This window comes from Rattus norvegicus, chromosome 16 (genome assembly GCF_036323735.1).
Source record: "Rattus norvegicus strain BN/NHsdMcwi chromosome 16, GRCr8, whole genome shotgun sequence".
Lineage (NCBI taxonomy): Eukaryota > Metazoa > Chordata > Mammalia > Rodentia > Muridae > Rattus > Rattus norvegicus.
This window is the reverse complement of record NC_086034.1, coordinates 19,712,268-19,737,328: the sequence shown is the minus strand read 5'-3', so window position 1 is coordinate 19,737,328 and position 25,061 is coordinate 19,712,268. Positions and strand designations below refer to the sequence as shown.

Genomic DNA, 25,061 nt, shown 5'->3' with positions numbered 1-25,061 from the left:
TTGATTTGTCCGAGCAATGGGAATGTTTTTAGAATACACACTGGATGAGGGCTGAGACAATTAACCAAGTAACCTACCTGCGAATGCTTGTCTAGCTATTCCTAATTTTAGTTACCTTGTGAATGGTAAGTAATGAGGATAAAATTGGCAGTTTTAACTCATATGACCATCTGCTCCTGTGCCATTTTGATCCTATGTAACTATGAACACATGTGCCCATGTAAGCATTATGTATACCCACCCACATATATATATATTTTTTCCTTTAGTTGAAACTGGGTAAGAACCTTTAAAAAGTTTTGGCCTTTTATGGTTTGAATAAATACTCCCCAAGAGTCCATAGGGAGTAGCGCAGTAGGAGGGGTGGACTTATGCGGTGTGTGTGGCTTTTTAGAGAGTATGTCACTAGAGGGTGAGCGTTGAGGTCTCAGAAGCTCAAAGCCAGGCTCGGTGGTTCCCAGTCTCAGAAGGAGCTGCTGCCTGTGGATCAAGCTCCCAGCTTCTTCTCGGGCACAATGTCTGCCCTCAGACGTGCAGCCTCCATGCTGCCACCATGATAACGAACTAAGCTTCTAAAACTGTAAGCCAGCCCCAATTAAATGTCTTACTTAAGAGTCTGCCATAGACATGGTGTCTCTCCTGATACTGAGAAAGAGAAGTCTCGACACCAAGGCTGACTCAGAAGTACTTCATCCAGGACAATGGAGAGATGGCCTCTGGTGGTCTCATTCAAGAGGACCAGGGCTACCAGGGGTGGGGGAGAGAAGGGAGTAGAGGAATGGTGGAGTCTGCACACCAGCGGACCGCCAGATGGAATCTGAGGTCTCCGTCAGTGCTCTACTGCTGTGAAGAGACACTATGACCACGACAACTCTTAACAGTGCGAACAGACTGTCGCTTGTACCAAGCGCCTCCATCACTCATTCATCATTCATTTCTTCAAATGATCGATGTTGGGCTAAGCACAGAGCTCAGCTGGTAGCCAGCTTGCTAAGCATGCTACAGGCCTGAGCTCAATCCCTAGCACAAAAATGAAACCTACCTGTAACTTCGAGCTTCCTGGTGGAGAACAGATGGATCAAAAGTTCAATGTCATCCTGGACTATATCAAGTTTGGGGCCAACCAGAGTAACATAATACCTTACCTCAGAAAAAAAGGTTGGGGGCTGGAGAGATGGCTCCGTGGTTAAGAGCACTGACTGCTCTTCTAGAGGTCCTGAGTTCAATTCCCAGTAACCACATGGTGGCTCACAACCATCTGCAATGGGATCGGATGCCCTCTTCTGGTGTGTCTGAAGACAGCTACTCATATAAATTAAAAATAAATAACAAAATCTTTTTTTTTTTTTTAAAAAGCCATTAAAAAAAAACGTTGGTACGTTTTCCATGTTATAAATGGAAAGTACACTATCCAATCATTCTCCATTCTTACCCAAGGGGCTACTGAAGGCCTACTGTGTGCCTCCTCACCAGGCCTGGTGGGGGAGGGGATAATTTGTATTCTATTATGAAATTTTTACTCCTATTACAGTGAGACTGCAGGGGTGACATCGTTCTAACTTCACTCTTTCTCCTTAATTCATCCCAATGGGTTCCAGGTTTGGGATCTCAGGAAAGGCTTTCTCACAGATTTAATCTGTAACTGCTCGTCCAGTCCTTTCGGAAGCCATCTCTTTCATCTCCTGTTTTCTGTACCTTTCCTGCCAGTTTGAAGCTAACGCAGGAGAGAGCCTGCATGTGCCTCCTTGCTACAACTGCTGCACATGTGGGAAGGTCCTGCTAGCCCACACCTCAGCCTCAGTTACGTCTCATTGCCTGCAACAAGGAGCACACACCTGGTGGTATAGTCTGCCCCATGCACGCATCTTTCGGGGACTGTAAGATTCTCTAGGCTTTTCATCCGTATGGGAGCATGGCCCCACATGCGCCCTACCTCAACTTTCAGAGGTGTGCTGAGCACACAGGAGTTGTGCAGTAGGGATAGTGAAGCGGGCAGTGCAGCAGGAAGGCATGCCCGTCCTTGGCACTTTGGAAAAGACCCACACAGGGCTTGCTGCCAATGACTGCCCTTTGGTGACGTGTCACCACCACTCACGTCAGAGACAGGACAAGTGCTTCTACCAAAAAGCTCATCTTTGGTTCTCCTGTGTGCAGATCCAGGCAGTCCTAGCTTCATTCCTGTGGCTATGATTAAATACCTTGACAACACAATCTAGGGAAGAAAGTGTTTATTTCAGCTCATGGTTTCGGGTCACAGTCCACTACTGTGGGCCAGTCATGGAGGCACAGTAGACATAGTCCCAAGACAGACAGCAAGGAAACTGAGTTCAGCTGCTTCAGTTCTTTTTATTCAGTCCATAAAACAGTGTTGACAGCATTCAGGGTGGGTGTTACTACCTCAATTAACCCTAGGAAGAAAATCCCTCTCAGCCATGTCAAGGCGAACCTAACCTAGAGAGGTCAGTATTGAGACTCCTTTCCCAGGTGACACCGACTGCATCAAATTGACAACTGAAGCACCCACCCAGAGAGAAGCACAGCACTTTAAGCCACAGCCTCCCCTCCTTCTCGGTGTTTCACACTGATGTAAACACAGCACAGCTTTAAAAGCCTGAAGACATTTCTGAAGGTCTGTTCATCCCAGACTGTGCATCAAGGACAGGGACCAAGAATGATTCTACCCTAGTGTGGCTTGAGGAATCACTGAGTTTAATTTGGGGTATTTACAAGAGCACAGGCAAGTCATGGGAAGCCACGGCTAAGGAAACGTCCATCTGTCAGCATCCATTAGGTCCCCACACTCCTCACACTTACAGAATTGCTCATCTTCCATCACCACAAGCTTCCTAAAGGACTGTGGCCGTGAAGGCTTCACAGCTGTTTCCACTTGGAAAGTTTTCCAGTTGGAATTCATTCCTGGAATCTAAGGGACCAATGTGATCTAAAGGCTTTAACACATCTTAACATTCGAATTTTCTGTCCAACATGACATTTCATTCACGCTAGTGAAGGGCCTGTGACACCTGAAGGCTTTTCCGCATTCTTTATATTCGTGTGGGTTTGTTTTTAAACCACTATGAGTTCTTTCATGATTTTAAGGCAAACAGAGATAAATGAAAGAGTAACCATATCTTGTACATTCATAGGGCATTTGCCCAGCATAAATTAACTTACTTCTCTGAAAGGAAGTATGACAAGACACTTACCACATTGGTAACAAGCATAAACTTTGCCCAGCAAGAATTCCTTCTCTGAAGGACACTGTGACCCCTGAAAGCGATGCCACACAGTTTACATAGGAAAGGTTCGTCCTTGTCTTGAGTTCTTGCATGTGTTTATGAGAATGGGGATATTTTGCTACATTGTTTACATTCAATGGGTTTGTTGCCAATCTGTCCTTTCACTCCTTTGAAGAAAATGGGGATAATGGAATTAGATACTGTTCATACGGGCTTTCTCCATGAACAGACTGGTGTCTCTTAAAGGAACTATGCCGGCTGAAGGATCGGCCACACTGAATGCACTGGTACGGTTTCTCCCCAGTATGTCTTCTTTCGTGTGATCGAAGGTAAGAGCGATGTGTGAAGGTTTTACCACACTCCTTACATTCGTAGGGTTTCTCTCCAGTGTGGCTTCGTTCGTGAAATCGAAGGTAATTATAACTTGAAAAGGCTTTGCCACAGTGCTTACACTCATAGGGCTTTTCTCCCGTGTGTGTTCTCTCGTGCAGTCGAAGCGAGGACTGACACCTAAAGGCTTTACCACAGAGCTTACACTCGAAGGGTTTCTCACCAGTGTGAGTTCTCTCATGCACTTGAAGTAAAGAGGGATAGATGAAGGACTTACCACACTCCTTACATTCATACAATGTTTCTCCTCCATGAGTTATTTTATGTCTGTGATAGGAAGCCTGACACCGGAACGCCTTCCCACACTCTTGGCACTCATAAGGTTTCTCTCCAGTGTGAATCTTTTCATGTAACTTCAGAGAAGTAAGCCATCTGAAGGCCTTCCCACATTCTTTACACTCGTAGGGTTTTTCTCCAGTGTGAATCCTTTTATGTAACTTAAGGGTCCTGTGACTTCTGAAAAATTTCCCACACTGTTTACACTCATAGGGCTTTTCTCCGGTATGGATTCTCTCATGTAATTTGAGGGCCCTGCTATATCTAAAGGTTTTACCACACTGCTTACACTCGCAGGGTCTTTCCTCAGTGTGAATTCTTTCATGCAGCTGAAGGGCACTAAGGTACGTGAAGGCTCTCCCACACTGCTTACACTCGTAGGGCTTCTCTCCAGTGTGGATTCTTTCGTGTAAGTGGAGGGCGCTGAGACCCCTGAAGGCTTTCCCGCAGTCTTTACACTCGTAGGGCTTTTCTCCAGTGTGGATTCTCTCATGTAACTGGAGGGCGCTGGGATACCTAAACGCTTTGCCACACTCTTGACACACATAGAGCTTTTTCCCAGTATGAATTTTGTCTTCTTTTTGAAGGGAACCGGAAGTTTTATCACATGAATTACCTTCACAATCATTTTCCTCAGTCTGGCTTCCTCTGAGTTCCTTGTAGTCATAGTTGTGATGTCCGTTGTAGGTTAGGTGATACAGTCCAAAGGTCTTTAAACACACCTCACACACAGAAGGTCCACTAGAAGTCTTCGTTTCCACGCATCCTTCAACACTTGTGAGAAAATTAGCATCAGGCGGCTTCTCTTCATATTCCTTGTGTTCATACTCATGTGTGTACTCAGAGTGAGAGACGATGTCCCTATTAAAAGATGAATGACACATGAAAATGTCCCCACATCGAGGCTCATGTTGAGATTAGTGTACGGATAAAGTTGTTCCACCCTGACCGCCTTCCTCAGTATCATACAGTGTCTACAAATCTAATTCTGTGAGAAATGGCAAGCACGTTAGTGCCAGTTGTTTTACCACTGTCTGCTCGTTAGACCATCTTGGACAGCCTGCTACCAAAACAAGCAAACTGTGTGCCCTCATAAGCCCATCATCAAAAGAGCAGCAGCCCTTAATGCAGGGTCCCAGAACTACACAAGATCTCAAGCTCATATAAAGGTAGACATTTGGGATAAAAATTTCCTACTGATGAATAAATTTAAAACTGGGCTTTTTTGTTAGTTCTTCAATTTTCATGGCACACTAAAATTTCTTCAAGGGAGACTTGCTCCACTTGTGCATGCAAATTACCTTAGATTTACTTCAGGCTCTTCGCAATGGTCTTCAATTGCCTCGTCTTCCCATTCATAACCTTAAACACAGTTCCAGAAATGTATGATAAATTATTAGAATGTGCATTGGAACTACACATAATTTCATCACCATGATTCTTCCCTTTCCACATCCACATTGCAGCAACAACCAGCAAGCAGAAACCCTTGTCCTCTAATTTACAGAGTGGAGGTAAGAGGGCATCCTCACCTACGGCAGTGAGGTTCCTGAAGGTCTCCAGCATCACATCTCCATAGAGACTCTTCTGAGAAGCTTCCAGCAAATCCCACTCGTCCTGAGTGAAGTGCACCACCAGATCCTCAAAGCTCACCAAACCCTAAAACATTCCATTTTAGGATATGAAAGAGTGGGTGAGAAAGACATCCTTCCACAACTGTCAGTATGGCTGTGTAATTCTGTGGTTTCCACACACTCATTCCATGGCACACAAGTGCAGTAAAAGCACTGAGTGATGTTCAGAGATGGCGGACAGCCCGTGCTCCACTACTGCGTCCAGGGAGGAGATGTGCTGCTTCCCACCTCACTCCCTTTCCTGTCCCCAGATCACCCTATCCCGTATACACACAGCAGCATAACACGGGCTCGGGAGGCTACTGCCCTTGGAAACTCATGCTCAGCGTTAGCCTCTGCTGGCCTGAGGCAACAGTATCCTGTCTGAGAGTAAACGAACACACATGATAGGGATAAATGACGCAGCATGAACGAGTTGTACAGAAACAGCGATCCAGAACACTCCCATTTTCCTTCTGATAGACTATTAATCACTTCTAAACTTGGAAACTCCTAATCAATCAGACATACCCTTCCAAAACTGAACGAAGGCAGTGTGAGGGTGACTCTGCTTTTGTATAAAAATCATGTCTGATCCTGGCAGGATGAAATCTATCCTCTGCTCAAATGATTCCAACTTCACTCCTTGTCCCTCACCTCTTTTTCAAAGTTCCTGCAAAGGACTTCTTTTCCCTAAATATACCTGTTTGCTATACAAATGTAGTCATTAATGTGGGTTTGAGGTCCCTAGTCAGGCCCACGGAGGGATACGCCAACTGCTACATCGCGCAACCTCACTTTGAACCTCGAAGAATCCAAGCCAACTGTTGCCCCAAATCCCAAAATGTTAGCTAGGGCTACTTCTTCAGTGGGAGAAATGAAGGGAACAGGAAACAAAAATAAATGATACAAGCAGTTTAGAGTTGGGGGGTGGGGAGAGCTTGTTTTGTGTCCTAGGAAATAAACTGAAATGTCCTTGGGTCCTTGGCTCTATGTTGGCAGTGCTAAGAGGAAAACACATAGCTCTGAGTGCCTCCTAAAAGAAACTGGTAAGAGCATACACTAAAAGACTGACAGCTCACCCAAAAGTTCTAGAACAAAAAGAAGCAAATACACCCTAGAGTAGAAGGCAGGAAATAATCAAACTTAGGGCTGAAATCAACCAAGTAGAAGAAAAAAGAACTATACAAAGATCAACAAACCAAGAGCTGGTTCTTTGAAAAAAATCAACAAGATAGATAAACCCTTAGTCAAACTAATCAGAAGGCACAGAGAGGGTATCCAAATTAACAAAATTAGAAACAAAAAGGGAGACAGAACAACAGAAACTGAGGAAATTCAAACAATTATCAGATCCTATTGCAAAAGCCTATACTCTACAAAACTAAAAAATCTGGATGAAATGGACAATTTTCTAGACAGATACCAGGCACCACAGTTAAATCCGTATCAGAGGAACCATCTAAACAGTCCCATGACACCTAAAGAAATAGAAGCAGTCGTTAAAAATCTCCCAATAAAACAAAGCCCAAAACCAGATGGGTTTAGGGCAGAATTCTATCAGACCTGCCAATAAGAATTAACACCAGTACTGTCCAAACTGCTCCACAAACTGAAAGAGAAGGACTCTACCCAGGTCCTTCTATGAAGCTGCAGGTACGGTGATACCTAAACCACACAAAGACCCAACAAAGAAAGAAAACTTCAAACCATTTCCCTCATGAATATCTATGCAAAAATACTCAATAAAATTCTCACAAACTGAATCCAAGAACACATCAAAATGATTATCCATCATGATCAAGTAGGCTTCATCCCAGGGATGCAGGGATGGTTCAATATACGGAAATCCATCTATGTAATCCACTATGTAAATAAACAAACAAAAAAACCCACATGATCATCTCATTAGATGCTGAGAAAGCATTTGACAAAATTTCAGGTGAGCTCACAAGAAAAAGAGGACATAGGTGGCCATTGAACAAATCAGAATTCTCTAGCAGAACAGAAATGGAAGAATTAACAGATATGAGTGCATACTAGATTGGCTTACCTGATCAGGACTGGATAGTCCAACAATGGGGGTATCCATGATGGAGAGGTTCCGTCCACAGGGCTGGAAGCCTCGGGAGCTCCAATCTGGCACTAGGGGCTCAGAAGACGCCCGGAAGCTTCTTCAGTGGTCTTCAGTCCACACTGGAGGCCCAAGACACTGGCTCCAATGTCAGGGAAGGGTGGCAGCAGCAGTGGCAATGGGGCAGATGCACTCACCAGCAAGAAGTGAAGGCAAGCAGGAACAAACACTGCTCCTTCTGTGGACTTCCTTCTCAAAGTGCCACCTACTGTAAGACGACGGGGGTCTTCTCACCTCAGTTAATCCTCCCTGAAATTTCCTGGCAGACACAGAGACAGGCCTCTTAGTTGATTCCAGAGGCATTCAAGTAGACAGTAATGATCAGACAACACACAAGCAACCAGCAGTGTTCAGGACCTGTGCACCACTGAGCACCGTGCACCCTCTCAGCTTCAGACTCTGCCTGTCTCCGCTGTCTCCGCCCACAGGCTCCCCTCACGCTAGTCTCACCTCTGACTAAATGTGTCTCAGGCGCCATCATCAGCAAGTGCACTTTAACTACTGGTTTTCACATCTATCCCTGGCCGTTCCTATCACATGGCTGGCCCAACCTTGCACACAACCTTAATGCAAGCTCTGCTAACTCCCCTGGGCTCAGAAGGCTCAGATCAGCAAGTTAGACCCTGAAGTTACATGATAATACCAATACTTATGGCAGGGGCACAGCAATAAAAGGGGGATGTGGAGACACTGAGGTGGGGGAGGGAGAAGGGGCATGCTGTGACAACACAATTTCCATACAGAAACTACACAAAATCCAAGGAGTAAAAAAAAAGGACAACTGAAAACTTTTATGATACATCATTATACAAAAGACCATCATTTTCCTATGACAGAAATGAACTGGATGTACAAATACCAATTCTGCATTGTATATACATTAATAAATGGGGGGGCTTTAAACAAAAATCAAACATTTCTAATGAAGAGAAAAACAAAAAGCAAGTATCACAGAGGACAAGAAGCCTCTACCTTGTAAGACATTTTTACACATCTTCCATCAGTACTATAATTCAACACATTTCTCATAACATTCAAAACCACATTACGTTATAACCAGAACTAATTATAAGGGATACACGAAAAGAATTGAGAAAAAAGGATATTCAACAGAACTCTGAAAAACACACACACATACATACACACACACACACACACACACACACACACACACACACACACACAGAGGAGGGGGGAGAGAATATACAGGACTTTAAGACTTCTTATAAAACTACCACAATCATGCAATCATGAGAGTGCACTCGCATTTGGTAAGCAATGAATAGCTCATTGGAGCAGAAAACCCAAGAACAAACCCACACAGACCCAATTTTGGACAAAGGAGCAAAAGATCCTTAAGAACTGGGCTGCCTTGGCAGAAAAGTCAGGTTGTTCCTAGCACCTACATGGTGGCTCATAACAATCCAATGGGATCTGACACCGTCTTCTGACCTCCATGGGCACCAGACACACAGGGCACAGACACACATGCAGCAAAATACTCATAAATTCTCAAAATAAATTCTACATTTTTTTAGTTATTGAAAGAGTAACACTGAGTTGTAAACGTAGCAAGGGTGACTGGGAAGGTATGGTGGCACAAGCCTGTAAGTCCAGCTGTCAGAGGGCAGACAGCAGGGCTCCAACTTCAAGGCCAGCCTGAGCAACTTATGCATTCTAGGTCAGCCTGGGCATCTCCAGAAAACAAAAATAAACAGATAAAAATAAAGGCAGTACAATCAGAAATTATTCAGTGTGCTGAAACTGAAACCTCGCAAATATTGAAAATCAAAATGTTTTATTAGCTCCGTAGCAAAGAAACAAAAATAACTTGCATAAGTAATTTTACTTGGCTAACATAGTAGGTGTCCTGGTGGCTTTTTTCCGCCATCATTAGTCTCATGAAGTCTTCCTTTCCCCTGTATACCCCTCAGAGTCAACCTGCCCCATCCCTGCCCAACCCCCCATCCCCATCCCCCACTCAACCCCAACCCCCTCCCCCGCTCAGACTCCTCGCCCTCGAGCCTTCCTGTTTGTTATCAGTGCTACCATTTCCTCTCCCTGGAGGCCTTTTCCTTACTTCCTCAAGCTCTACAAGTTAAGGTTCACCAATCTGAGGGCATTCGTGCAGCTAACACCCATGGGAGAGGGAACAGGTGTTCATTATCCCAGCTCAAATTATCAACTAATTCAGTATTTTTATCTAATTTCATCTCCTAACATGCAAATTTCTTAATTTTTTTTCTTCCCAGCTGAATGGAAGCCCTTTGTGTATACACGTTCTTGGTATCTACTCAGCGGCTGGACATGTAGGCTGTCTTTATGTCCTGATTATGAATGGCAAATGAACATGATTGTGCACGTACCTCCTGGAGTGGGATGTATATACTCTGACCATGTACACAGCAGGGCAACAGTGACATTATGTACATTAAGACAACGATAAAAACAAGAAGGAAGCTCTCCTACAACAGATAATGCTTCTGAAAGCCGTTAACTCTAGCGCAGGAGAATTACCTCCTTATTAGCCATTGGTCAGGGAGACCCCATAGGCTCTTGTGCTCTTCTCAGTTGCCCTCCAGAGTTGGCTGTTATTACTGAAGACACCTGGTTACAATGCGGAAAGAAATCAAACTGGCGCTGAGCTGAAAGCTTCCTCTCTGTTGGCTTTCATAGTGCTCTGGGGCACTGTGCTGGCTGCTGGGGGAGGAATGACAGGCACATGTCTTACCCAGACCTCTACAGCATTCAAAACCAACCTACCAGGTATGTCCACCTGTGCAATAGTGGTGTAGCTGTTCTGAGGAGGACACCAGACGTCTCTCTAACTGAACTTGAGGCTCACTCCTTCAGAGAATCCATGCCTGGAATACTAAACCAAGCCCAAAACCCATGTCTGTGGCTAGAGGGGCGAACTTCACACTACTGTTTAGGTAAATTGTCCTGGCTCCCAGTTACCTTCTTCTTCTTCTTCTTTTTTTTTTTTTTTTTTAAATCGGAGCTGAGGACCAAACCCAGGGCTTGCCTAGCAAGCGCTCTACCACTGAGCTAAATCCCCAACCCCTCCAGTTACCTTCTAAGTATTGTTTATACCCACAGACAGCTGCTCCTCACGGTCTCTGCAGTGAATGCAGAGATTCCAGGCTACTCAAGTAAGCTGACTCCTGAGGGCTCAATCAGAAACAGGACATTTAAACCACCACTTCCGAGGCGCTGAGGTCACTGAGAAAGGTGGGGCATAGAGACTGTCAGGCCCAGAAGACAGTGAGATGGGATGTAAGATGTTGACTTTTCAGCATTGCAAGCTAATGCTGTTCATGACTTCACTCGACAACAGCTCTGGATTTCGGCAATGGACCTGACACAAGACTGGACCCATCAATGGTCGATTATGATTCAGATACTGAGGGACTCTAGGGAAAGTCACGGTCTTCAACTGTGTATCCACTGAGATGCTCAAATGGATGGAACCTGCGGTCACACGGGTGATCCTGGTTAAAACAGTGCATCTCAAAACCAAAAAGGACACGGAGGGGGCAGGAAACATGGACAGTTCACAGGGAACTGTAAGCAAGAGAGGACAAAGAGGATAAGAGGGAAACTAGAGGGCAGGACACTACCATCGTCAGAACATTCTTTATACATGTGTGAAAGTGTTAAAGAAAAATAGAACTTCAGGTAGGTGTTAGGGTGCATGCCTCTCACATGAAATTATATCTGAAATTCCAGCACCTTGCCTACACAAGTTCTATCCTAAAAGCACATGCTAGTTCAAAGAAAAGTAAGGTTAAAGAGGTGGTGTAGTTTAATGGTTAAGAGCACTGACTGTGGGTTGGGGATTTAGCTCAGTGGTAGAGTGCTTGCCTAGGAAGCACAAGGCCCTGGGTTCGATCCCCAGCTCCGAAAAAAAAAGAACCAAAAAAAAAAAAAAAAAAAAAAAAAAAAAAAAGGAGCACTGACTGCTCTTCCAGAGGTCCTGAGTTCAGTCCCAGCAACCATCTGTAATGAGATTTGATACCCTCTTCTGGTGTGTCTGAAAACAGCAACTGTGTACTTATAGATAATAAATAAATAAATCTAAAAAAAAAAAAAAAACACAGATGCTATTTCAGAGGACCTTGACACTTTTACAACTATGTGTAACTGTAATTTCAGGAGATCTGATGTCCTCGGCTAACCTCTGCAGGCACTACGCATACGAGTGGTGCACAGACATATGCAAGCAAAACACCATACATAGGATACAAAAGGATGCAACTTCCTTGCCGAGCCTCAGAAAGAAACAGACACCTAGCACTAGGATGGTACAGCCTGAAACCAATCTATAATCTGATGCGCTGTGTGAGCCAAGGATCTAGTAAGGACGCCTGACTGTCCCCTGCAGCTTCCACTGGGTCCCTATCTGTTCATCAGGATCTCATCTCCGTCAGCCTTTCCTATCACTGTTAGATCACTATAGACACTTTCAAACCTGATGGCCCCAGGCTTCGTTCAAAGCTCCCTCCCTGCGGCTCACTGGTCTTGTGTCCAAATTTATCTCATCAACTGAAGCACTGCTTGCTTTTCTCTCAGCCAACTTCTAGGACCCTCTAAACTCTGCTGCAGCCTCCGTAACTTACGTTGATTCTATAAACAGCATGTGTGCATATAACTATATATTTGCCATGTGATATGAAGAAATATTAGTAATAAGGATTTGGAAAAATAGAACCTATCTTAGCCTCGGCCAGATTACCACCGAAAGCATGACACCTTTTTACTTTCTATTCAATAAATGTTGACATTGTGGAAAGACGCAAACGTGTTTGTCTCTTTCTGGTACAACATCCTCATGACCGGAAGACAAAATCCTAAAATGTCAGTTCCCGGCTTCAATTATAGATTTAGAATAATTTCCACAAAATGCTAAAAAAAAAAAAAAAAAAAAAAAAAAATTCTTACCAGGAACATAAAAGAGATTACTAAATTTTATATGTAAATACTTTAAAAAAAAGAACCAAAACGGTTAGCACAATCAAACCCACAACACATTCGTAACATTTCCAATCAAATACACAAGACAACATACTGTTTAGGAAGAATAAACACAAACAAAAAAAATTAGGAGACAAGCTGACCTTTGATAAAGTAGCACAATCTTTTCTAGAACTGTTTCTGGAAGACCATCCGAAAGAAACCCTTGGACAAAGACTCAGAGAATTTCACAAAATTAACTCACACTTGATGCTAGACCTACAAAGCCCACAACGTCTAGACCACAGCGCAGAGAACACAGCAGGCATAAGTGCGACACCAAAAGCACAAACAGGGCGCTAGCACTGGGCGGTGACGTCACCAACCCGGAAGCTACCCCAGCACTGGGCGGAGCCTTCCGCTCCCCGCGCTTTGCGCAGACATGGCCGGAAAAGCGGAAGTGACAAGGGTCCTCCGAGACAAGGACTGGCGGTGATGGGGCCCATGTTTCCCCATGGAATGAACAGGGTGTCCGCTAGGCCGGCTGGTCCCACCCCTCCCCCAGCCCCGGGGAGGGCCCACCACCCCGGATCACGCGGCTCAGCTGGCCGCTCCTCCCCGAATGGGGACAGCGGCACCGCGCTCACCAAGGCGCGGTTGCGGAGCTCGCCCATGCTACCCCCACAGCTCCCAGCAGCGGCGATCACACCGCAGCACACCGGACCACGCGATGCCTGCTTAAGACTCGTTACAGAATCTGCGGCATGGCGGCGGAAAGGACCCACCCCTTGTCTCCGGCTGGTGCTCTTGATTGGATATCTTGCCCCGAAGCTCTGATTGGCTAGAGCTACAACACAAGTCTGATAGACAGGAGTTCCCTAGACGCTACTGCGTGGATGACCGACTCCATTGCTCTAATTGGCTAGCATGCTCTGAATGATGAAGCAGTTCCTTTAGGCGCTCGTGAGTGAGTGGCCTGGCCTGAAGGTTCTGATTGGTTAGCACTGCCCCACGAGGGACTGAGTGACACGAACAGCTTCCCTTAGTCCTTGTGAATGAATGGCCTGCCCCCGGGGCCCTGATTGGCTAGTGAGACCTGAATGACAGTTCCCTTAAGTAGATGAACTGAAATTAAAAGACGTGGACCACACGGCCTTTCCCAGCTCTGGCTTTCACCCAAGTTCTTGCAAGTCTGCTTCAAGAAGATCTAATTGAAGCAGGACTTTCTTGTACCTCCCACAACTGTCACTGCTGTCTTCTTGCACTCAGAGGGTATTTAAGGTTCTTCCTCTTGGAAACCTTGTGTGCACAGTCCTTTACACACAATGCCCAAGGCAGAGATCACTTTGCCTCACAGCTAGATCAGGGCCCAATTCACACCCTATCAAACTGGAACAGAACTTGATGTCCTCCGGGTTTCAGGAATTTCAGCAAATCACGCCAAAGATTGCTCAAATTTTAACAAGTTGCACATTTTCTTTTTAACCAGAGAAAAGAACCCATTCCAAGACCGATACGGTGCTGCTTTTTCTGAGATCCGAACAAAGGAGATGGAAGCAAAAGAACCAGGAATTCAGGCTATACTTCATTAAAACTTCCAATAGCAATCACAGACTCTTCTAGGTCAACAGAAGGTATTTGAGGGAGCCTTACACATTGAAGATGCCTATATCCAGGAGGCCACAAAAATGACTAAACCACACTAGAATAGTGAGGGAAGACATGAGATAGCTAATTTTTAAATAGGTAGATAGCTAAGGAGAATGGTCCTGGATCAAATCAAACTGATTAGGAGTTCATCCACTTTGGATCCAAGGACTTACTCCAGACTCTTGCCCAAGAGAAGTCGCCTCGTGGTTGAGTCTTTTTCATCTCAAGCACCCACAGGGCTAACTTCACACACATACCACGCATGCACACATGCACGATTGCTAACCCCACCCCACTGAGGCTCACACACAACCCACCTGATTGGTTAGATTACCTTGACTGATTGAACTCCCTCCTGCCCTCTGTGCTGTAAGCCACCACTAACAAGGCCAAGTAGGATCTGAGAGCTTTCTTCAGCTCTCAGAAACTTCACAGGTTTTATTCATGTCTCATTCAGTCAAGTCTTTGCTATCATTTAAAATGAACCAATCAGCTAAATGTATGCTGGCTGGTCCATTTCTAGAAGGAGAAATGCAGTCAAGTTTTGCTCCACAAGCTATGTCGTATGAATAAAATGTACTTGGGGGAGGGGGCTGGAAAGATAATTCAGTTGTTAAGAGCACTGACTGCTCATCCATAGCATCTGGGTCCAATTCCCAGCACCCACATAATGGATCAGAGTCAATAACTCTAGCCTTTCAGGATCCAACACCCTCTTCTGACCTCCCTGGAGACCAGGCAAGCACATGCAGAAAAACTACCCACAATGACTCATGAGGAGCCAGTGTGCCCTCTCTGAACACCACCCCCACCTGTGTTGTGCAGAAGACTGTGGCTTTGTGTGAATGTATGCTTCTTGAGGGAATATTTTTGGTTTTGTTTGGTTTGGTTTGTTTGTTTCTTTGCTTTGTTTTTGTTTGTTTTGGGAGTTTTTGTTTTATTTTTTGATTTGTTGTTGTTTGTTGTTGTTGTTGTTGTTGTTGTTGTTTTGAGACAGTGTCTGCTAACTAGCTTTGGCTAGCCTGAAGCAATATATCTTCTGCATGCAGATTGCAAACTTTTCATTCTGTAATTTGTAGCTGGTCTTTTCTACTTTGTGAATTCTTCTCTTCCCACCCTGTTATCTCCCCCTCCCCCCTTTCACCCCATCACTAAATAGGAGAGGGGAAGGGAGAGACCCCTGAATCTAATGTCTTTCCTTTTGTTTCTTCTTTGACCACAGATACTATAAACCAACCTCCCTAAATGACTAACAGCCACCCATCCCACCTCCTGGGGAGCTAGCATTTATATACCCTCTGAGAAGTTCTCAGAATTCCAAATGTCACACAGACATCTCAGTATCACACGGTATCAAAGAAACAAAACCATACCTCTGCTAGAGCAGGAGGCAAATCAGAGTCAGCTGTTTTGGACAGTCTGAAGTGTCCCATATCTCCACTCCTGGGTTTAAAATGGAAACGCATTCTTAAACTATTTCTGTGTTTTTAAAGAAACAAAACCTCTAGAGTTGTCACTACATTAATTCTTCACTGAATAGAGAAACCAAGGAGTGGAAAAAGAGCTTGCAGGAAACAATAGGAAAAAGGCAAGCAATTGCTAAGAAGTAACTAAACAATGAAACCATGCACTTAACTGATACAATCATCAGCATACAGAGGAAGGGCTTGAGACACTCATAAGAAAGCAGACACTGTCTGATGAAAGGCTTCTAAGAATTCATTAGAAGAGATAAACACAGTCATATTGTGGTGATTAAAGAAAACAATCTCTCAAGAGAAAACTGGGATTCTGCACGTGTACACCAAACACCAGCACACTTAATTTCATAAAATAGATGCTAATGGGCTGTACAGGTACAAATAGACTGCGACCCAATGTCAAAATCAATGCTGTACTCTTGGGACAAGCCAAAACAACTAAGAAGCAGCAAATAAATATCAAAAGTTGACACCTAGGGAGCTGGAAAGACGGATCCGTGGTTAAGAACACTAACTACTCTTTCAGAGGAACCAAAGTTTGCTTCCCAGCACCTAGATGGTGGTTTACAACAATCCACAACTCCAGTTCCAGGGGATCCTACTCCCTCTTCTGACCTCTAGAGGCACTCGACATAAACTTGGTGGTGCACACACATATATGCAGCAAAGCATTCACACACAGAGTATGAATTCATATATATACATATATGTTTGTGTATGTGTATTAATCATATATAATTTCCTCAGGTAAACATTCCCTTGCTCTGCTCCATGCAGAGCAGGAAAGGAAAATGTTCCACTCCTTTCTCTTTTATGACTTATATCTCCTTTTTAACCAATGATCCATAAAAACCACCATTCTCAGGGCTGGGGATTTAGCTCAGTGGTAGAGCGCTTACCTAGGAAGCGCAAGGCCCTGGGTTCGGTCCCCAGCTCCGAAAAAAAGAACCAAAAAAAAAAAAAAAACATTCTCTTACAAACTTTTCTTTTTAATATGCTCCTGGGCTGGGAAAGAGGAACACTGCCAGACAACACAACCTGAACAGAGTGTGATTTTCCCTTCTGTCCAACACTGACCATGGGGACTTTAAAAAACTTTCAATAGATCTTTTTTAAGGGATTAAAGATAACCACTAAAAAGTTTTCCTTTTGCCAGGTGGTGGTGGTGCATGCCTTTAATCCCAGCACTAAGGAGACAGAGGCAGGTGAACCTCTGTGAGTTCCTAGCCAGCCTGGTCTACAGAGTGAGTTCCAGGACAGAGGAACCCTGGCTTAAAATAAAAAAGAACATAGACAAAACAAAAAGAAAGATTTTCCTTGTCACCCATTTAGCCCCAGTTATTAGAAAAAGTTATAAAATTTGGGAGTTCTTGAAGGTATAAGTAGTTCCTGGTTGATGGAGGATTTGATAACAGAGGCTCTATTGGAACAAGAACTTCTGCATAAACTGAAATCCACCATTACCTTCTCTGATGATGAGACACAGACTTACAGAGATCCAGCAAAACTTTGGTGTCTCATGCTTTGTCAGAAACAGATCCCCCAGGGCTGGCCCAACACCAAGCACCTATTATTGTTCAACTAACCCGTTCAGCTACCTCCATCCAGACTGAACACTATAAAATGACCCTGGGAACAAACAGGAAAACTGCAGTCCACATTGCCTGACTTGAAGAAGCTTAAAGTGCCCTACCAATCATCCTGGAATATGCCTCTCCTACCTGTGAAGAAACTTGAGACCTCAGATCCTCATGAGCTTGATTCTTCTAGAGAAACACAAACACTGTCTTGGACCTGAAAGATTCATTCTTCAGCCTCCCCTTGGCAGAGGTGAGTCAACCCATCTTTACTCTTAAATAGACAGACCCAGTGGGAGGTTTCAGCAGGCAACATACCTGGAACAGGTTGCCCCAGGATTTAAAGACACTAAATGCAGACTTCCAGTCCTTCCACTAGAGGTTCCCTAAGAAAATACATTCTAGGGGTTGGGGATTTAGCTCAGTGGTAGAGCGCTTGCCTAGGAAGCGCAAGGCCCTGGGTTCGGTCCCCAGCTCCGAAAAAAAAAAAAAAAAAGAACCAAAAAAAAAAAAAAAAAAAAAAAGAGTTACAGACCCTAGGCTACAAAATGTTGGCTAAGAAAGCCCAACTTTGTAGAAGATTGGAATCTCCCAAAAGGACTATTTCTAAACAGGTTCACATACCAATAGCCTTGCCCCTAAAATGGCTGTAATCCGGCCACACTGGCAAGAGCAGTGGCCCAGAACAAAAGAAAAATTTCAGGCACTTGAACAACTGGTACGAGAGCAGCTGGAGGCTCCACATGTAGAAGAGTCTCCCAGCCCATGGAATGCTCTGTGTTTGTTGTAAAAATGAAATCAGAAAAATAGAGACTGATAGTGGGTTTAAGAGCAGTTAATAAGGTAATTCAACCAGTGAGTCCTCTACAGCCTGGACTTCCTTTATCGTCTTTGTTACCAAAATCATTACCTATAATAATAATTGGCTTGAAAGGTTCTTTTTTCTCAGTCCCCTTGCATGAGAAAGAGAGGGAAGGGTTTGCTTTCTCAGTACCTAATCTGAACCATAGTCATCCACTAGCACTGGCAGGTACTTCTCCACGGAATGCTGAATAGTCCAACTTCATGTCAGTATTTTGTGCAACAACCATTAGAAATAATTCATGGGCTTGGGGATTTAGCTCAGTGGTAGAGCGCTCACCTAGCAAGCACAAGGCTCTGGGTTCGGTCCCCAGCTCCGGAAAAAAAAAAAGTCTGTGAGGTATGGGCTGGAGAGATGGCTCAGAGGTTAAGAGCACCGGCTGCTCTTCCAGAGGTCCTGAGTTCAAATCCCAGCAACCACATGGTGGCTCACAACCATCTGTAATGGGATCCGATGCCCTCTTCTGGTGTGTCTGAAGACAGCTACAGTGTACTTATATATAGTAAATAAATAAATCTTTAAAAAAAAAAAGAAAGAAAGAATTCATAAGCAATTCTCCTGACCTATCATTTATCACTATATGGATGACTTTTTTGACTGATTCTGACAAAGATGTTTTAGAGAATATGTTTAAAGGAACACAAAAAAATTCTGCCATGCTGGGGGTTACCGATTGCTCTAGAAAAAAATACAAAGAAGAGATTCACTTAGTTATTTGGGTTATAAATCAGTCAACAAAAAATTCAACCACAAAAGGTGCAGATCCATAGGGACCAATTGCAAACTCTTAACTATTTCAAAAAAAATGAATGTGAGAGATATTAACTGACTGAGGTCTACAACTGGATTAAGTTGTAGTATGGATTAGGTAATTTGTTTCAAACATTACAAGGAGATTCAAATTTAAACAGTCCAAGATGTCTAACAGCTGAAGCAATAAAAATAGTTAATTCTTGTAGAACAAAGACTGCAAGATACATATGTGGATTAAATTGATCCTAAACTTGATTGTATTTTGGTCATTTTGCCTTCAGCTCACTCTCCTACTGGATTCATTATGCAAATGGAAAATAGTATTATGAAATTGATTTTCTTAGCTCATAAACAAAGCAAAAAATTAAAGACATATAGAAAAGATTTCTGATTTAAGTATTAAAGGTAGAATAAGATTATTCTAATTTTCAGGAACAGACCCAACCAAAATTGTAGGACCTCTTCCAAATGCTGAGATTATGTCGTTATGAGTGATCAATGAAAATTGACAAAGAACTTGTAGTAACTACTTGGGTGAAATTAATAACAAATATCCAAAAAAGCGAACATATACAACTTATAGAAAGATTTAATTGGATTCTTCCACGTAAAGAGAATACCAATTCCAGAGGCTCCAGCATTTTATACAAATGCAAACAAGACAGGGATGGCAGGTTATAAGTCAGATAAAATAGGCAAGGTAATCAAAAGTCCTTATACCTCAGTTCAAAAGTCAGAATTGTATGCAATCCTTATGGATTAGATTATCCTGAATCTTAACATAATTACTGATTCTTTATATGCAGAAAGAGCTGTTTCACATATAGAGGCTACTGAATGTGCACCTGATAACTCAGAATTAACTGTTCTATGATTGCTGTAAGTGGCAACAAGCCATCCATTGTATATCACTCATATCCAGTCTCATACAGGTTTGCCAAGTCCATCAGCTCAAGGAAATGAGAAAGTGGACCAATTACTAATAGGAAATGTGTGCATTTGAAGTCTCAGAATTTCATGAGAAATAGCATGTTAATGGAAAAGGTTTAAATTTTTTTCCATGACTTGGTGACAAGCCAAAGAAATTAAAAAAAAAAAATACCCAATATGTTCTCTCTACAACCAAACTCTGTTACCTACTAGTAGTAACCCTAGGAGTACCAAAAGAAATGACATCTGGTAAATGGATGTGTTCCATTTTGCAGAATTTGGAAAAGAAAGGTATATACACCATACCATTGACATGTACTCAGGGTTTCAATGAGCAACTGCTTTTTTTTTTTAAACATTTATTTATTTATTTATTATGTATACATCATACAGCTTTCTGCCTGCATGTATGCAACTGCAGGCCAGAAGAGGGCACCAGACCTGATTATAGGTGGTTGTGAGCCACCATGTGGTTGCTGGGAATTGAACTCAGGACCTCTGGAAGAGCAGACAGTGCTCTTAACCTCTGAGCCATCTCTCCAGCCCGAGCAACTGCTTTAAGTTCTGAAAAGGCTGACTGTGCAATTACACACTTATTGGAAATAATGGCAATTATGGGGAAAGCTTCACAAATTAAAACTGATGATGCTCCCACATATGTATCCAATAAGATGAAGCAATTCTTTGCATATTACAATAGAAAGCATGCTACTGGTGTGCCACACGATCCCACAGGACAAGCAGTTATAGAAAGTGCTAATCATACCTTAAAAGAGATACTTATTAAACAAAAAATGGAATAAAAACCCTCAGGAACAGACTAAATAACGCTTCATTAACTCTAAATTATCTTAAAACTAGGCCAACTAATATACTATAAGGACGTGTTGATGTTAGAATGGAAACCTGCAATCGTTTTTAAGATAGGGAAGTGGTTACTTATGTATCTACAGGGAATGAAAAAATTGGTTACTGATAAAATTTATAAAGATTAGGTAGGATCAGAAAAAAATCTCTTATCACCTGAGACATGGATGTCTTCTCAGAGCAAATAGCCCAGGCGATTCAGATTGTCTCAAAGTATGCGTGCAAATCAACTTCAAATGGGCTAGCCCAAATGATTGACCACACAAAGACTGGACAATACACAGACTAGACAGACAACACAGAGACTGGACAAACACAGAGACTGGGAAACAAGTGCTACACCTAGCATTTTCCATAGTAACCATTTTTCCCCTTAAGCCCCAGACAGGAATTCCTCACCCCCAACTCAGCAGGAAGCAATTATAAGAAGACTGTCATTCCAATCCCTGAAGTTGGGATGGATGGTTTTGGTCCTTTGATTTGCGATGGTTGTTATCATTTAGGGTGGTAGATTGTTTTGTTTTATGTAATTATTTTATACTGATAGAAATTTAAGGTTGTTTTGTTTACTGATGCTATACTGATAGAAATTTAAGTTGTTTTATTTAGTGATGTTTATCGATAGAAACTTAAGGTTGCTTTGTTTAATTATTGTATAATGATAGAAATGTAAAGTTGTTTTGTTTTAAGTATTATATATTGATAGAAATTTAAGGTTGTTTCATTAGACTATTGTTTGACTATCTCGTACATAAGTTATTTATTTGAAGTGTGATGTAATGTTCTAGTTTTGTGGTTCTTCTAATTGCTTCTATTGTGTGTAGATTGTTGATGTTAGAGAAAAAGACAATTTTTTAAACAGAAAGGAGGATATGAAGTGGGAATTCCTGGTTTCTTTGGAGACTGTATTATGTGATGTTTTTCTAGAGACTGTCCTATGAGAGGATGTTTTGCTGAAGCAGAGACATGGGAGGATGTTTTACTGAGAACAGACGTGTGGTGTTTTTCTTGAAGCTGCCTGGGTAAAGGGCATATGGTGTTTTGCTGGAGTGAGGCTTGAGGATACATGATGTTTGGAAAGGGTATAAGTGTATCCCAACAGACGGTGGTGACGCTGTGTGCCATTGGTTTGCCTGGCCACTCTCTGCTGGCCGTCATTGGTCTTCACTGTTGGCACTAGTTGACCTTGCCTTCTTCACTGATCATCATTTGTCCTGACTTTGTAGAGAGAAATGAACCAAAGAACTTCCCACTTGGGCCAATGGGCAGAGACTTGCAGGTTCTTCTAGATTAAACTGCCAGTGCAGATTCATGAGTAGTATTTACAAGTAGAACAAGGAGATGCCACCGCTGATCATGTGAACAGAACTGCTGATATCCTGACAACGAAGATTGGAATTGCCCAAAAGAATTATTTCTAAACAGATCCACATCCCCCGTTTCCCAACCTTTCATTCCCACTACCTCTGATGGGCTAGAAGGGAGGATAAAGCATTTGAGAACCCTAATTAAAGCAGGTTTTGAAGAATCTAAACTTAAAGAAGACCACCTGTCTTGGCTACCAGCCGAGGGGAGGTAAAGGAACCTATCTCAGAGTAGATTGCTGCCATCCTTCAGATACCAACTCCAAAAACTAAGAGAAGGTTCAAGACTTCCTAGGTGCAGCTGGATACTGCTGCCTCTGGATACCAGCGTTTATGGAAATAGCAAGGTTTCTATACACCAACACAAAAGGGGGCAGTGTAAACGTCACTTTTATTTGCCTGTTGTAATTGTTGTTTTCGAGGCTCACTGCCTCAGTCTGCTAACCTAGGCTTAGACCTGGAAACTTCTCGCCTCCTCCATACAATTTAATCTAGGCCTAGAATGGTTTTAGCCTCTGACACTTACTGCTCAATAAGCTTGCCCTTACTTGTTCTTTCTGACCCCTGCTGACTCATTTATCCTGCTCTGGCTCTAACTCCTCTCCAAGCTGACTGATTCAATCTGGCTTCTCTTGGCTTCTCCTGAATTGCTCTACTTGACTTCATAATAACTTTGGCAATCTGTTCTAATCTTCTAGCTCCTTATTATTCTCCAGCCTTTTCTGTTTTCACCTATATCTACCTTGTTCTCTCTCTGCACCCTGTCCCTGTACAACTGTCCCATGTCCTCCTTTTCTCTCTGTGCTGTTCTCTCTTAAATAGTCTCTCTTGTCCCTGTTCTCATGAGAGTTGGGCATATCTGATTCTGTCAAATCTTTCTATGATTCATCACTTTGTCACTCAATTAGACATCACTTTCAACATGGGTGCTTCCTTCTACAAACTAACTTTACCTTCATTGTTTCAGATTTAAAGCATGTACTATGGGCATGTCTGGGATCCAGCCAGAGGGATTAAAGGTGTGTGCAATGGCTGGGCCACACCAAAACTAGAAAAGGCTTTTCAGTAAATAACACAAGCTTGGGGTTCACGGTGTGATCAAATATTCTGTAACAGGGCACTGAGCCCTAATCTGGACTAAGACTAAACAAAAACATTTGAGGCTTTAAGAAACAGCTTTGGGAGTTGGAGAGATGGCTCAATGGTTAAGAGCACTGACTGCTTTTCCAGAGGTCCTGAGTTCAATTCTCAGCAACAACATGGTGGCTCACACACACCATCTGTAATGGGAGTCAATGCCCTCTTCTGGTATGTCTGAAGACAGCTACAGTGTACTCACATACATACAACAAATAAATTTTTTTTTAAAAATGAAGGAAGTGGGGTTGGGGATTTAGCTCAGTGGTAGAGCGCTTGCCTAGGAAGCGCAAGGCCCTGGGTTCGGTCCCCAGCTCCGAAAAAAAGAACCAAAAAAAAAAAAAAATGAAGGAAGGGAGAGAGAAAAAGAAAAGAAACAGTTCTGACTCCTGTTCCAGTCTTAGAACTTCCAAGCAAAAGGAATTTTAACCCAAACTCTGTGGCCATGGAAACCCCCTAGGATGAGTGGACCCTGTAGCCACAGTATGGTCTACCTAAGAGCTGTGGTGGCTACTGATAGTTGTTTTTTTTTTTTTTAAAGATTTATTAATTATATATGAGTACACTGTAGCTGCCTTCAGACACACCAGAAGAGGTCATCAGATCTCTTTACAGATGGTTGTGACCCACCATGTGGTTGCTGGGAATTGAACTCAGGACCTCCAGAAGAGCAGTCAGTGCTCTTAACCTCTGAGCCATCTCTCCAGCCCTGCTACTGATAGTTTTAACTTTAAAAGAGCAAACAAATTAACTCTTGTGTCAAGATCTTACACTCACAGCACCCCACAAGACAGTTGAGGCCCTCCTCTGAGAAGCACCCAAATGCTGGATGTCTAATGACTGTGTGACACGGTATAGGGCCCCACTCCTGGCTCACCCTCAACTGTTGAGAAGCCAGCAGCCAGCAGCCCTCTTGCCCGATGACTCAGGTTCTCTTCCATGACTATCACAGGATAGATGAAACCAGACACATGGGAGCTGAATGCTTAATTTAACTAAAACATTTGGGCCCAAGCCAGATCCCTCAGCCCAGAGAGCAGAATTGCTTGATCTGACCCAGACTCTCAGAAGGGGAAAAGGAAAGCCCACCACCACAATGCATGGACCATCAATCGGTATGTTTTTACTACTAGTCGTGTCCATGGTATGTTCTATAGAGAAAGGAGGGCTTCTGGCCCTCTTTCCTCTGGTGAAAAACAGCAGTGTGGAAGTGTAAGCTGAATAAACCCACCCCTAACTGCTTTTTGGTCATGGTGTTTTGCTGCAGCCAAAGAGCCCTTAAGACAGTCGATGCCCTTTGTCCTTCCCATCATCAGTCTATGCTGTGACCTTCCAGGTGTTTCCTTTGCTCCCTTATCATCGTAGGCACATGGAGATTAGTCTGTCCTTCCTTTCTCTTCTTTTTTTTTTTTTAAAGATTTATTCATTTATTATATATAAGTACACTGTAACTGTCTTCAGATACACCAGAAGAGGGCATCAGAGCCCATTACAGATGGTTGTGAGCCACCATGTGGTTGCTGGGAATTGAACTCAGGACCTCTGGAAGAGCAGTCAGTGCTCTTAACCACTGAGCCATCTCTCCAGCCCCTTCCTTTCTTAAAGTGCCAAAAATGTCACTCTTTTTTTTTTCTTTTTTTCGGAGCTGGGGACTGAACCCAGGGCCTTGCGCTTCCTAGGCAAGCGCTCTACCACTGAGCTAAATCCCCAACACCCAAAAATGTCATTCTTAATAGAACTGTGACATTCCAATGAAGACACAACAGTCCTTATGTGAAACAGGGACTGTTCTAACTGTGCTGAAGACACATGTATTCTCACTATTAACCCATCTG

At 43.2% G+C, this 25,061-nt stretch overlaps 1 protein-coding gene across 13 annotated transcripts; it reads right to left on the bottom strand.

Moving 5' to 3' along the window:
• Window positions 1-2,213: 2,213 nt before the first annotated feature.
• On the bottom strand, window positions 2,214-13,541 carry Zfp869 (zinc finger protein 869). Of its 13 annotated transcripts, none has more exons than XM_017600338.3 (6): window positions 13,253-13,398; window positions 10,170-10,259; window positions 7,572-7,911; window positions 5,438-5,564; window positions 5,207-5,267; window positions 2,327-4,766 (listed from the first exon to the last, which is right to left on the bottom strand). In XM_017600338.3, exons 3-6 carry the CDS (start codon window positions 7,608-7,610, stop codon window positions 3,401-3,403), a joined length of 1,593 nt encoding a protein of 530 aa, XP_017455827.1. In that variant the 5' UTR covers window positions 7,611-7,911; window positions 10,170-10,259; window positions 13,253-13,398; the 3' UTR covers window positions 2,327-3,400. The 13 variants fall into 13 exon arrangements, with proteins under 13 accessions (NP_001395659.1, NP_001395660.1, NP_001395661.1 ...); XM_039095263.2 differs by having other exon boundaries at window positions 10,170-10,352; window positions 13,253-13,389; XM_039095264.2 differs by having other exon boundaries at window positions 10,170-10,349; window positions 13,253-13,374.
• Window positions 13,542-25,061: the final 11,520 nt, after the last annotated feature.

Excerpts from the sequence above, each read along its gene's own strand:
- Zfp869 (XM_039095265.2), bottom strand. The coding sequence starts at position 7,610 with ATGGATACCCCCATTGTTGGACTATCCAGTCCTGATCAG. Across the intron at positions 5,565-7,571 it reads GACTATCCAGTCCTGATCAG|GGTTTGGTGAGCTTTGAGGA; the intron begins GTAAGCCAATCT and ends GGAATGTTTTAG. Across the intron at positions 5,268-5,437 it reads CAGGAACCTCACTGCCGTAG|GTTATGAATGGGAAGACGAG; the intron begins GTGAGGATGCCC and ends ACTGTGTTTAAG.